Raw genomic sequence first — 14,786 nt, 5'->3', positions numbered from 1 at the left:
TGCAGAGGAAGGAGGAAGAGCACACTGCACTTTCTCCTCCTCCTTCCCTGATTTGATTGTCTGTCACACAGTGACCTCCCTGCATTGTGCAGAGGAGGTCACAAGATGTGGCTGAATGTTTTCCAATCTGCCACTGCCGGCGCCTGGAACACTTTACCTCGTGGATGCTCCCAGCCAGGGGCCACATTTTAAAGCTGAAAGAGCCGCATGTGGCTCTGGAGCCACGGGTTGGCCACCGCTGTTTTAGAATACACCACAATCTGTGCCGTTATTTTTATAGCAAACACAAAATCTGGAAGAACAACACCCGGAGGTTAGACGATACTTGGAGAAGTCGGTTCAGATTGGAAAACGTAATGGACTCCATCTCCCTTCAGAAGTGCAGAGTGTGAGTATTATAGTATACCTGTAATATGCATGTTTTGCTTTGTCTAATGCAATGGTAGAATCTATAACAATGAGCAACATACATGAAACAGCTGAGAGGTGTTTAATAGGGGGATAATCAATGTAAAATAATCACTATATATCATGGCAAAATACATATACAACGGACAAACCAGCGATATTTTAATAAAAACATTTAGTGACTCGGTGTATAACAAATTATTACAAAATATTAAAACTATTCTGTCTTTGAAAAAGTCTGAGTTTTGCAGACGAAACGCGTCGGTCAGTTACAGGACCACACTCTAATTGATTTGCTGTTTATACCCTTTATTTCATTCAATCAAACATAGGTTACAAGTGCAGCTTCTTATTTAATCATTGCTAATCGTGTTACATCTGCAGTATTTGTGCTGCCGGAGGCTGATTGTTATTTCCACTATCTGTGACTGACTACAAGGATTGGATGGACGATACAAGCGCAGTATTCTGTGCAACTAACACTGACTGTGTTATACCATCTGTGTTGTGATTGGAGAGACAACTCTGACTCAGGAAGCGTCTGGAACTACCGCTACCGCCCGACGGTTGTGTGAAACATCCGGACGGACGTGCACAGATAACAGATAAAGGCGTCTATATTATCAGCTTTTATACCTTGTTACAGTTTGACTATTTGTTCTCTCATAAGGATATTATAAGAGCGAAGCCTGTCATGAACGTTCTCACTGCCAGATTTGATACCTATGCATATGGAAACTGCTATTATTGGCGAGCAGTAACTGAAGGGATATAACTAACATTACTCGGAGGGAATATGAGTGTGGATCCTTTTCTATTTTGAGGCTTAATTTTTAGTCATTCTAACTCTTGTTTTTATATTTGCATAATAATTTATACCAGTTGAATTGTGACTTATACAGTTTATGTCCCAGCGATTGAATAATCTTGATTTTATTTTTACTTTTGAATGGTTTTAATACTTTGTAATAATTTGTTATACACCGAGTCATTAAATATTTTTTATAAAATTATCGCTGGTTTGACCGTTGTATATGTATTTTGATTTATAGTGATTTTTGTACATTGATTATCCAGCTATTAATCTCCTCTCAGCGCTGTTTCCTGTATGCTGTTCATTGTCTCTAGTGGGGATTACCAATTAACCCCTTCTTTACAGCTGCAGTGTGCATATTAGTATTATGGAGCAGCCAAGCACAGGATATTTTCCCTTTTTTAGAATCTGTAACAGTTACAGAATTCGCATACAGCTAGGATTTACTTGGTTTTGTTTTATCCTAACCACACATTGCAATCTGGTCATCCAGCTAAGGACAATCGGATCTATGTTCACTGGCCTGACACAATCAGACAATGGGCTGATCAAATGATCAGATTACCATTGTTAGTGTTTCCCGTCAGCCACACACAGAACCTACCTCCAACCCAATCAAAGTTCCATCTCACTGCGTTTTGACCGACTGGACAATCACTTTGGACTGACAGCATTTGGACAGCTTGAAGGAAAAAAAATTGTTACATACGTTATATTAAAATAGTGTCTGTAAAGTCCATTCAGTGGCCACATTATTCTGAAATATTAACTAAAGCTTACTTGCCATTACTTACGTAACATTTGAATAATTCATATGTATAGATATGGATTGTGCCATTGTCTTACTCAATAATAAAGTCACTTAAAGTTTCTTTTTGACAATATAAAAATAAGTACTTTTTCCAGGGAGCATCCAACTCCCCAATTCCCTACAGCCCTCACACATATGGTTGGATAGAGCACACACCATGGGGTAAATGTATCATTCTCCAAGTTTCCGGTGGGTTTGAAAAGTGGAGATGTTGCCTATAGCAACCAATCAGGTTCTAGCTATCATTTTGTAGAATGCACTAAATAAATGATAACTAGATTCTGATTGGTTGCTATAGGCAACATCTCCACTTTTCAAAACGTCCAGAAATGCGCAGCTTGATATATTTACCCCCATATGTCTGTTTATCAATGGTTCTGCCAGAGTTGAGAGAGGTGGACATGTCCTTCAATATTAACTAACAGATCTGAGATATACTTTTACTCCACTTGGATTAAACTGTTACTTCAATGGATGTAGTTGCCCTTTGAGATTCATTATCATCTGCTCACTGTGTTAGGTGTCACATTCATGTGTCTGATGTGCGTCTCATTTGTCATTGTGGAAGTGTACTGATATTAAGTTTCCCATTTACTCAGGAAATAAAGAGCATGAAAAAAATGATAAGTCAGCAAAGTATTGATTTCAATAAAAATCTCAATGAGGACAACACATTTCTAGTCTTTACAAAAGCGGAACTCGGTAAGTCTTCTTCAATACCATTACCGTATTTTTACTGCACCGTTTTCAACTGCATCGGACTGTACCTACAAGCCCCTCCCTGATGTCTCGCTATTGGACCTGTCCAATTTGGCCACCAACATGAGTGACCAAACTGAATGTGGATCATGTTGTCTGGCAGTTGATTCAAATAACAGGGATAATAAATTACTTAGATTGCGTGATCAAAGATAGATGTAAGCCAACATAAGACACCTCTGGAAGGGACATGCTTAACTTGCATGTGAACGCCACTAATCCGCCTTTTGATGCACAAGAGACCACAATTGCTACATATCTGCTTCTCAAAATACTGGTGCAAGCTGTGCACAAGTGCAGTGCAACAGAATTATACAGTACAATTGCACTTACATATAAGGCTATATCACCCCCTGTCTGTCTTTTTTGGGAGACTTGTCTTCTACTAGAAACATTAATATATTTGTTGTTCAGGTTTATGGATGTGACTGTAAAAGAAAGTAAGAAAAACTGAATCGCAACAAAGAATATTGTTATTTTGACTGTGATTTTTCTTTTTCATTGTTTTTTCAAATGTGTGTAATGTATAATAGTTTCTTTTTTAGAAATGTATTCACTTAACTATGAGTGCAGAAAGTAGTCCTTTTTACTGGATATGCTTGTATAAACAACAAAATTTGACTAAGGAGAAAATATATTGCCAGAAATGCTACCTACTGATGAAATATGTTATGTAATCCATGTATAAAACATTTGTTACTTTTGCATACTGAAATTAAGTAAACTGACGTTTCTCCACACTTTTATTTGCAACCCTTCGATAAAAAGAGTGATCTGTACCAGGACTGTTCCTTGTTAGCTGCCTCTTTAGTTCCAGTTCTAGACCTATTCTTCAAGCATGTACATAGCTAACGTGCTTTCTAACCAGCTTGGTGGGAGCCGGACCTTTTATACAAACTGAGCAATTCACAGGAGAAATACAAGACTTGTATGTAGAGTGAAGTGTGTTCATGACCTTTCTTACTTTGGTGGTATGCTCAGTGGCTCATAAGGACTTGGTCGCCTGATCGTTACGGGCAATGAGTTGTAGGGATTGGACGCTTGAGGAAATCCCACCATTGGGATACCAGGATGGGGGAAATATGTCTAATCTACTGTCCCGTATCATTTTTACCCAAACAGAATGGAGAAGATGTTACTCATCTGCTCACCTTTCAGGGTACATCTAAAGGAGAAATATGACTTTTAGGGGGGAATTCAATTATGTGCGGAGTGCCTCCGGAATAGTCGCAAAGGCACTCCCCGTTACTGCAACATCTCTAGATTACGGTACCATAGTACCGGGAAAAAATGCACACCTGCGAATTCGCCCCTTAGTGGTGTGCCTCTCTGCTATATAAAACAGCTCATCATGTGTGTCTGTAGTAGAGACCCAGTACCCTGCTTGTACCTATCAATGGAACAGTTCAATATCAGATCTTGTAACATTCCTTTGTTATGCAAGTTCATGAAAAGTATACATCCACTCCCTACCATGGGGGTGCTTCCGCCATACTTAGTCCATCGATTGGTACCTTGTTGCCTGAAACCGGGTGAGGAGCGGAGGTATTCAGACCCCTGTCCCTTGTGTAACTTTGCAGCCTAAGTAAAAAAATTACAGCTAGATACAATACATTACTGATGATGATGATGATTTTTCCTTGTCTTTCTTTGAACACCTTAGATTTTGTACAGTTATCAGATAAAGCTCATCAACACTGTTTGATAAAGTAATTTTTTTTTTATTCAATGATACTATGAATGGATTATATCTTCTGCCCTTTCTTTCTTAAATGTGCAGAATTGAACCTCGCCAATAACTCCAATGTTGTCTTTGACAGAAGGTCTTTCTGATGACTTTATTGACAGTCTAGAGAAGACAGACTGTAACAGTTATAAAGTAACTCTCCAGTACCCCCATTATTTTCCTGTTCTTAAAAAGTGTTCTGTTCCTGAAACCCGGAGGAAATTGGAAATTGCCTTCAACAGTAGATGTATGGAAGTATGTATAATTCAGCATTTTCTTTAATGTTGTTTCCCACTTGAATTATATAATTAGTGATTACAATGACATTTGCATGATCTTGACTGTACTGTAGCAGTTAGTACTAGATTGCTGTATCAGACTCTATATGGGGAGAATCTTGAACCAAAATGTAACTAGTATATGCAGTACATTTATTTTATTTACTAGACACCAAAAATTTGAGAAATCAGAAACTCAAGTTATTCCCATGTTTTTCTGGGGATTATATTGGATCAACAATTAATTGTTTCTGTTAAAGAGGTTGTCTCTATTTAGAGAATCCACATGAATAAATCTTCTAGGGTCCCTAGTCCAGATCCCACCTTTACTGGATTACAATCATGTACATCACCATTACTGACAGTGGGAGAGAAGATGTCAGTTATGCAGAATATAACCTGTCTTAACTGTTCAATCGGCAGTGATGGAGGTATGTAGTTAGCACAACTCGTTATTAAATTGGCCGCATCTTCAGAGACTGCATATACAGACTGAACGGATATACAGACTGAACAGTTAGCCCAACGTACCCAGTTTTCCCTGCCAGCCCTCTGCTCTCTCTCCAAGCTATCTATGCTGCCTTGCAGAGATGATCCACCAACGGCAGGGATACTCTGACTGAGACATGAGGCGGGTGTTCCTAAATACCAGGGATTGCATGTCCAAGACTGCCAATGGTTTCCTGTATGCAATATTGGTTTGAGTAAAAATCTAGGTTTAGATAATGGATAAGGAAGGATACTGATGCCTCTCATTTAACATAGCATCATATAAATCTATATAGATCTAGAGAGAGGTTTTTACAACCTATGAACATTTAGTAACTCTCCACTTTGTGTGTCATTTATGCCTTTTTATATTTAACGTTTTAGGAAAATACTAAAATTCTTGAACAACTAATCAAACTGCGAGCTAAACTGGCAGAGCTGCTGGGACACCAAACACATGCTGACTTTGTCCTTGAACTAAACACAGCGAAGAACACGAGCAATGTGTCTACGTTTCTGGGTTAGTTGTTTAATGATTGCCTTTTTACAAAATGTGGTTATTCATAAAGGTCAGGTCACGTCAATATGGTAATAGTGCGCATAATTACCGTTAGTACGGTAATTTCAACGCCGGCCTTTTGCTCACGGCTCCCTGAGCTGCGAGCAGACATCAGTGCTAAAATTACAGTATTAATGGTACTATGCCTAACACTGCATTGTGTCGGTGGGATTCCCCCCCCTATGAAATTTTCGTCTAAATCCATCCAGTGAAGGCTCAGAACAGGCTCCCTGGGTCAAAGTTCTGCCCAGTGTACTTCAGGACCCTAACCCCCCCCCCCCCTAAAACCTGGCCAGGATCCAACTGGACCACCTCGCGTTGGTTTCATCCCAATCGGTGTAGAGGTGTCCGAATGCATAACCAGACAGTCAAACAGGCCAATGATTTTTTTATATATACGATATAGATATTATATATTGTGTGTCTGTGTGTTTCTTGCAGATAACCTGAAAACAAAGGTAAAGCCTTTGGGGGAAGAAGAAAAGTTGCTTATTTTGGAGATGAAAAGCAAAGAATGCGCCGAGCGAGGTCTAGAGTTTGATGGCAGAATCAACGCATGGGACCTGCACTACTACCTTACTCGCGTCTTGGAGACAAAGTACTCTGTGGATCAGGACAAACTGCAGGAATATTTCCCTATGGAGACCGTCACCGAGAACCTTCTGCGCATTTACCAGGAGCTCCTTGGACTCCAGTTCGAAATTGTGCAAGATGCACACGTGTGGCATGAACATGTGACTCTGTACACCGTGTATGACAGTGCAACAGGTGACGTTCTGGGACAGTTCTACTTGGACCTTTACCCAAGGTAAATGAAGTACTTACCACGTAGACTAGAGAGAGCTTTACTGACAAGTGCATTGTGAACATTTTGCAAATGATCACATAAGTCTATGGACAAATAAAGTACTTTCACCTGCAGATTGGTAAGTAGATTTTGAAGAGAGTTTTGACAAAAATCTGTAGAAGACTCAGAATTTCAATCAAATTTAAGGTGTGATATTGTGCAGAATGAATTGCGTTATATTGCACACGGCACTTGGCAGCTGTCTAGAATTGGATCCCTGACACAGAAGCCGCAGGTGGGAATGCTGTAAGGTCTGTGTGTACGTTCCCAATATACCATTTATTTGTAAATTTTTACAGTCCTTGGTCAAACAATGTGTCTGTGCACATCAGAATAATACAGTAAAGTATAGTAAAGCGTTATGGAATTTGCTGGTGCTATGTTGATGATGATGGTAAAATAGAGAGTAAAAAATATATCTGGAATCTCGTAACTAATACCCATAATAAATAAGATGCTGGTTTAGGACCTTCCATAACCAATGGTAGTTTAGTAATTCACCACTGGAGCTTCTTATTGTAATCATAATAAAACAGACCAAACAGTAGAGCTGCCTCTCAGCTATTGAAAGTTGCTACAAAATAATAACAAAATATAATTTAATTATCAAAAACTTAAAAACACATATATAAACACAAATAAGTAATCCCTACTTTTTAAGGGGCCTCCTGCGCCGCTGTAGTGAACTCCTAGCTATATAAAAATAAAAATTACAATAGTAGTTGTTATTTGTTCATCTTGGTTACACTCCCTTATATTTGTAAATCCATACAAGGTACTTGGAAACAGCAGCAGTACTCTGCAGTATGAATTGCAACCATGTTAGTGCTACACATGTCAGGTATAAAATGTATCAACAGGTGTCTGTAAGCATTAAGCGTATCCATTACAGAGCCTGATAAATATAAGCTGTATCCACAGTATTAACTGTAACTGTGACATGCTATCACTCATGGAAACTTCATTTAAATGTCTGCAAGTATTTACGACTCTTAGCGGCATAGGTTAGATTAAGGGTGGGACCTTAACGAATTACTACATAGAATAACAGTCTTTTGGTCCCTTAGCAGCATAAGAAACACTTTAATTGAATTGTTTTTAGCAGCTGTTAGGCTGAGCTTTCTGTTACAGATAATCCCCATGTGATTGACCCCCCCCCCCTCTACTCACGCCCCCTGTCCGGGATCTCCCAGACTTCAGTGCCTAAAAGTAGGCAAGTATGACATAAACACTGCGATTTAGGTGGTCTATTTTACACCTAAATAGCCACAAATCACAGCATATGGGCACAAAATGAATTATGATCATGCAACTGGGAACATTCACGTGACCACAGTAAAATGCAATTGGGCAATGACCTTGATCCCCATGAAATGTGGCTGTCTGTTCTGATCGCCAAATCTGCCTGACCTGTATGTGACCAAACTGGACGTAGGTCGGGTAAATCAGCGCTGGGTTTGAATGACACAAACAGCCACAATTCAACATAAGCCACGCTGCCTTGAAAATGCTGACACGGTATAGGTGGAATATCGGGGGCTAGGAACCCATTTAGTCCCAAATGTAACTAAGAACAAACCCCAGGTGCACTGTTAGCAGACACAAACTATCAGAAATCTCCTCCCTTGTTGAGAACCCAATTTTCAGTGTGTACTATGGAAAGGACAAGTCAAGCACATCATTTTGGCCCCATCCCCCACGTCGGCAATGCTGTTTGATGCGGGGGGCGGGGCCAAAATGACGCAATTCACTGTGAATCTTATTTTGGCCAGGTATTTCCCTGACGCGGGAAAATTGCCTGCGCTCCCGGGAGTCTGAGAGACCGACCCGGATTTCGGGAGAGTTGGCAATTATGGTTTACATGCTGTTGATGTGTGTAAGTTTCTTTAAACTAGTTAGAAATAAATTGTTAGCTACAGAGAATGTTAATAGGCAGCTTATTATTGACAGCTTTTGGATAATAAAATATAGCACATTGTTATTTGTAACCCCCCACTGTAATCAATCCATCTGTTGGTCCAGTGCACCAAACGTGCTGGGATTCCTGTACATGTATTTCCATGACTGCCAAGTAAAGGTAGAGGTTTCTGTGTTAGGTTCTACTAACGCCGGTCTTACAACCTTAGGGAAGGAAAGTATGGGCACGCTGCCTGCTTTGGACTACAGCCAGGCTGTCTGCTCCCTGATGGAAGTAAGATGATGTCTGTAGCAGCGATGGTGGCAAACTTCACCAAGCCCGCGGCCAGTCGCCCCTCTCTGCTGCGGCACGATGAGGTCAAGACCTACTTCCATGAGTTTGGGCATGTGATGCACCAAATCTGTGCACAGGTCAGTGTCTGTTGTTACTGTCCTATTACTTGTTGATTTTGAATATTCCGATCTCATTATTATCTAAACGCAGTATCAGACTAACTTAGTATTAAAGTTCATGTCCTACTCCTAGAGATGTTACAGTTCTAGAATTGCATAGGTACAATTTACAGACTGCCAGGATACTGAGTTGGAGCAGATGATACAATGGGGATAAAAAATATGATTTTCCGAAGAGAACAAATCGGTAATGAAGTTTATATAATACTATATATGTCTATCATAAATATAATGAACTTCAAATAGCATTATTATGGGTAAAATGTGGTGTATTGCAGCAATCTTTTATTACAAGTCAAAGCTGTTATTACTTGACAAGGCAGAAATGAGATTTGTTTAAGCCTATAATGTCTACAATAAAACATGTTTTCATTATGCTGCTTCAGGTACCAGAAATAAAATATTATGGTGGACAATTTGCAAAAATGAATGTTAAGCCACTAACCGTAAAATATCCAATATCCATCTTGTAACATTTACAAATCAACCTTCCTGCAAGTTACTGTCCTGGGCAGTGAAAGGAGCACTGGAACCAGGCGCGGCGCTCCCATTAGGCAACCTTAGGCAGTTGCCTAGGGCGCCGGGATCTGCAGGGCGCCGCTGTCTAGATTTTGTAATCTAGTCAGCGGTTTGGGACATAAGTGCAGCCTGCTGCTCTTTTGTAGTGGCCGCCGCCGTCCTCTTCTTTCTCCAAATCGATACGCCCGGGTCGCCTGGCGTAATCACATGATCACTGACTGACAGTGATCATGTGACATTCTCAATGTTGGGCAGTGCCTCGCTCCAGTAACAGTCTCACACTGCCTGTGTCTGACATGACAAATTAGTCATCTTTCTATGGTATAAAAATGACTATTTGCCAAGTAATACTCTATATTTGATTTGCAAGCTATGTGGGAGAAAAATTTAGCAATTTTGTGTCAGAGCCTCACAGAAGGAACGGGGGGGGGGGGAAGGCGCTAGGCTGAAACTTTGCCTAGGGCGCCTAGAGACCTTGCACCGGCCCTGGCTGGAAGTGGGGGCAAGGCCTGGTATGCAGGGCCGCCAAAAGGAATTTGGGGCCACGGTACAGCAAACTTTTGCCGCCCCTCGACAGATGAGAAGGGAAAGGGCTATGTGCTGCTGTAGGGGGCGAGGCCACAGTTTTGGGGACGTGGCTGCGTCACTTTAAACATGACATATTGGGGGAGATTCAATTGGAAAAAAATATGCGCAATGTGTCTTCGGAACAGCCACGGAGACACTGCACGTGTATTATTTTTTTTAGTGAAATATCCACTGATATTTGCTTGCACCTCCATAGAGATGTGAGCAAAAATGAGCGGATATTTTTACTATATTACCAATAACAATGCACAGCTGCTGTGTTCTTAAATCTACCCCATTATGTATTAAAACAGTGTTGCCCTTTTTGCAGCTTTCACAACCTGGTACTAGATTCTTGTATGGATCCTGGAATGTTTGGACCTGTTTGTAAAATGTATAGGTAAAGGAAACAGTGAAAACTGGGCTATAAGTCAACACAGTACATAACACAGACCACGCAGTATATAACACATGCATTATAATAAAACATTACATTTATCACGCCACATCACAACAAACACCAGTAACATCACGCCCCCCCCTCCCCAATACATCATTCACTTCCCCAGGCACATCATTAACCACCCCCCTCCCCTCCCCAAACATACTTACCTAAGCTGTGCTGGTCCAGCAGATTGAGCAATGCAGCTGTAAATCTCATGAGATTACCAAATCTCACAAGATTTAGAGTTCCTCAGACAGTGTAATTTATAGTCATTTATGGCAAAATATATTTTATTTAGTGTGCTTGTTACAGTCTGTGTCTGCAGAAGTATGGATTTATTGTATAAATGGTTCTGTGGATATACATTTGGCTGCAGACATGCTTGTAGAACAGCCTGGTAAGAAGTGGACCTCTACAGGGTTCAATTTCAGGTTTCATAGGTCAGTTATATAGTAGAAATCATGGTAGAAAAGGTATGATTTATTGCTGATGACACTAGGATCTGTTGACCTATCAGAAGGTATAAATAACATGCTAACAGTTTTGTATGTGGAGCTGTAATTTAATACTGCTAAGTGTAAAATGATGCACTTGGGAAGAATAATCCATGCTGGTGGTAGTGTAATGGTTAACACCGCAGAATAGGAGGACTGGTTATTGCTGGTTATTACAGACAATTGTAAACAGTGTAACCAGGCAACAATTACAGTTAGCATAGTAAATGTCGATTAAAATCGTGAAGAGGAAAAGAAACCCAGTTTTGTAGCCATTAAAAACCTGTTCTTGTATCAAGATAAATGCACTTTTTTAGTTTATTATTAAAATGTAGATCATGCAAAAAGTATATGATTGAACTTAAGGGAAGTATGATCTATCTCTACTGTACACAAACCACTGCCAGTGAAATGCCAGTACATACATGGGGACTTCGCTAAGTTTTTAGTTCCTCTTTGAAAACCCCCCTGTTTAGAACAGAATCGATGGTGCTAGAACTTATTTAGTGTAGATCAGTGCTGAGTTAGGTCTCTGCACAGAGAGAGAAGTGCCTGAACTAACAAGTAAAATGAAAAACTGAAGCTAAAAACAGCAAATACAGGGACAAAAGAAGGAAGTTTTACCAACTTGGAGAAGTATTACTAATATGGGGAAATATGTTTACACAAAAGTATGAACTGCTAATTTCACAGTAAACCAATTAACCCCGTCACTTCCCGACTTCCGGTTTTATATCCATTGTCAAGCATGCCAGGTATGAATAATGTTAATAATTAATGATGATGTTTTGAAGAGAGATATAAACAAATATATAAACCTAAAGTTCTTCATCATGATTAGTTTTATCCACAAACTATTACATATGAAATCTAACATGACCATATGAAGGCTTAAATCATGCTCAGGATTAAAATAAGTCTATTTTCAGTATACAACAAGGATTAGTAACAACTACTATACAATATTGGGACCTTAGCAGAACAAAACTTACCAATATGTTTCTGAAATCTAATTCAGTAGATCTTATTTATTTTTTCATATTTAGCTAAACAAAAATAATCATGTTCGTTAACTAAACTAAATGTTTGAGTGGATCCGCATGTCTAGATATTACTTATGTTTTCAAGAACTGTTAGTTATTCCATAGAATAGCGCTTTCAGAGTAATCAATGTGACTTGAGTGAACCAGGTACCTTTTAATGAGCACATAATGACAGACGGATAGATTGGGCAAACACAGTAAGTGGTTATTGCCAATAAAAAAACAAACCTAAAGATAAAAATGATTGATTTATACTATGAGAATATGCTGGTCCACATTCACTAGGAGGTGCTGTGTGATCAGCTATACTCAAACCCTGTTTGTTAAGTTGTGGCTTTGTCCCATTGAATGCAGAATATCTGCACCGCGTTAGAATGGGTGATAACCAACAAAACCCTTTGTGGTGCCTATATGTGAGCAGCTGCAGTTCTTTGGGTATTGTCAATACCCTAGAATTTATAGACCAACAAAAGAATGAACAGCACTCCTAGTCAGACCGGTTAATTATTATTAAAAATATCCTTAATACATACAGAATTATTAAAAAATGATGTCCCCAATACTTCAAACATTACACATTAGAGTAAATGAAGGAATATATGGATCAAAATACTAAATATTAAAATGACATAAAAATAATCATATATAATCTATCCCATTGATTGTAAGCCTGTGAGCAGGGCCCTCTTACCTCTCTGTCAGTAATGTTTATTACTGTGTTTATTCCCAATTGTAAAGCGCCACGGAATTTGCTGGCACTATATAAATAAATAAATAAATACAATCCATTAATATGATTAGAATAAGATTATAATTAGTTAACAGGCTTTAACCACATAATTTGAGAATATGTATTTTTAATATTCTGAGTGTTGATCCAGATGCCTTCATTTTATTGTATGCACTGGTGACATCATTTTTTTTTATTATTCTGAATGTTTTAGGGATAATACTTTAGAATATTTAAAACATGTGTAAATATGAGCTCTGTTCATTCTTTTGGTGGTAAGTAGAGTCACTTTAATATATAAATAAAGTGATGAGGAGAACTAACATCTACCTGTTAGAACAGTTCTGGTGTTATTATATGTTCTATCTCTTGTCCTTCACTTTTAATCTTATTGTAAGTACTTCTCAGAGCTTATTATAGTAATTCCCCAACTTTTGATTTTAATTATCTTCATACCAAGGGAGTTTATTCGTTTCTACATGTTAATATAACTCTACAGCTGTCTAGATTTTATTAAACTACAACATTTACTTTTGAAAGCAGACTGACAACCCAGCTCTGCTTAATGATTACCTGCACTTTTATTTGTCTATTTAATAACCCAGTGATGGAATTTTTACTATCGAATTGTTTGCCTTGACTTGATTATTTTCATAAGTTTTTTTGGGCTAATGTGAGCCACAACTTGTCCCAAATCATATTTTTGTTCCATTTTTTTTTTTTAATTCAAATGTACTTAGATAATTTTGGGGAAAAAAGTCTTGCTTAACAATTGAGCATTTCAGCACAAAACAGTATATACCACATTCAGCAATGAGAAATTCACTTTGGAGAAGTTCCCTTAAGTGTAGAAAGGTCAGTGAGTGTTGCAGTTCCAACTGCCAGTGGTAAACAATGATGATTCTGGATTGTGTTCTGCACATCGCGGGTGCTTGGATTAGAATCCTGCTGCAGGAGAGCGTAACTCTAATGCAGACCAAAAGGGGACTATGGGCAGATTTAAATAATAAAAAAGTATAAATGTTTTGGGGGGTTTCAAACTTGTCATCATTTTGAGTTGGGTATGGCACACTCTCTCATAAGGCGACATAAGTATATTTGTCATGATAACTTTTCAATGGGTTTTAAAGGTTCATCGGTGGAATGGGCTTGTTAAAGATAAGCGGCACTCTTTGGTGCTCACCTGCACACAATAGTCTATCTTTAGGCACAGTGTACCTCCATCTGCTTGGGGAGTTTTGTTGTGGGGGAGGGTCAAAAGGGAGCTATATTTTTATTTTGTTTTATATTGAATAAGAATGTTCTCATAAATATCCAGTGAAAGGTACAGTTCTGACACTCATCTTGTGATCATAAAGGATTATCTGTAATAACCTGTTTCTGGTGAGTCAGTCACTATAGTTCAATTAATATATTGGTTCTGTGGCTGGAGCTATCACTTGGTTGATATATTTAAATTTACCTTGCCCCCAACATGTCTATTATAGCAAGAACAATGTTTTTTCTACCAAACATGGTAGGGGATCTGTGCTGCAATGACTATCCCACCATGGGTGCAGGGCGTGCAGTGCACACCGGTCCTTGAGTCAAGGGGGCCCTGCTGCTCCATGATGTGAGTGGTCTGTGCAGAGCGCCGGTGACTTCATCAGTGGGTGACTCCACTTATGCTGCTGCCTGTAACATCCCACATAGAGCAGCTGAGGTGGGAGCTGCTGTGATTGGAGGAGAGGGAGAGCGCTACTCTTGTGCAAAGACCCACTAAATTCATAGAACGCTCTGTAACGCAGGAACCACAAGTTTCAGGCAAGCTGCAGTATGAGAAATACTGCATGTTTCTCTTGCTGCAAACCTTCCCTGTAAATTCATTAAATACTGTTTATTATAACAATTAGACTGCACTAGCTAAATCCTTTAGTGTGCCTGTCAC

The 14,786-nt window shown here is 39.1% G+C and overlaps 1 protein-coding gene across 3 annotated transcripts in view; it reads left to right on the top strand.

Moving 5' to 3' along the window:
* NLN (neurolysin) overlaps positions 1 to 14,786 on the top strand; it is a 59,361-nt gene that overhangs the window by 17,711 nt on the left and 26,864 nt on the right. For all 3 annotated transcript variants that reach the window (XM_075182748.1, XM_075182742.1, XM_075182759.1), the window contains exons 4-9: positions 281 to 388; positions 2,633 to 2,735; positions 4,613 to 4,773; positions 5,670 to 5,805; positions 6,286 to 6,652; positions 8,818 to 9,019. In XM_075182748.1, coding sequence (XP_075038849.1) covers positions 281 to 388; positions 2,633 to 2,735; positions 4,613 to 4,773; positions 5,670 to 5,805; positions 6,286 to 6,652; positions 8,818 to 9,019 — 1,077 coding nt within the window. The remainder of the gene's footprint in view (positions 1 to 280; positions 389 to 2,632; positions 2,736 to 4,612; positions 4,774 to 5,669; positions 5,806 to 6,285; positions 6,653 to 8,817; positions 9,020 to 14,786) is intronic.

The sequence above is a fragment of the Mixophyes fleayi genome, chromosome 1 (genome assembly GCF_038048845.1).
Source record: "Mixophyes fleayi isolate aMixFle1 chromosome 1, aMixFle1.hap1, whole genome shotgun sequence".
Taxonomy (NCBI): domain Eukaryota; kingdom Metazoa; phylum Chordata; class Amphibia; order Anura; family Limnodynastidae; genus Mixophyes; species Mixophyes fleayi.
Note: the sequence above shows the minus strand (reverse complement) of the source record. Positions and strands in the feature narration are given on the sequence as shown.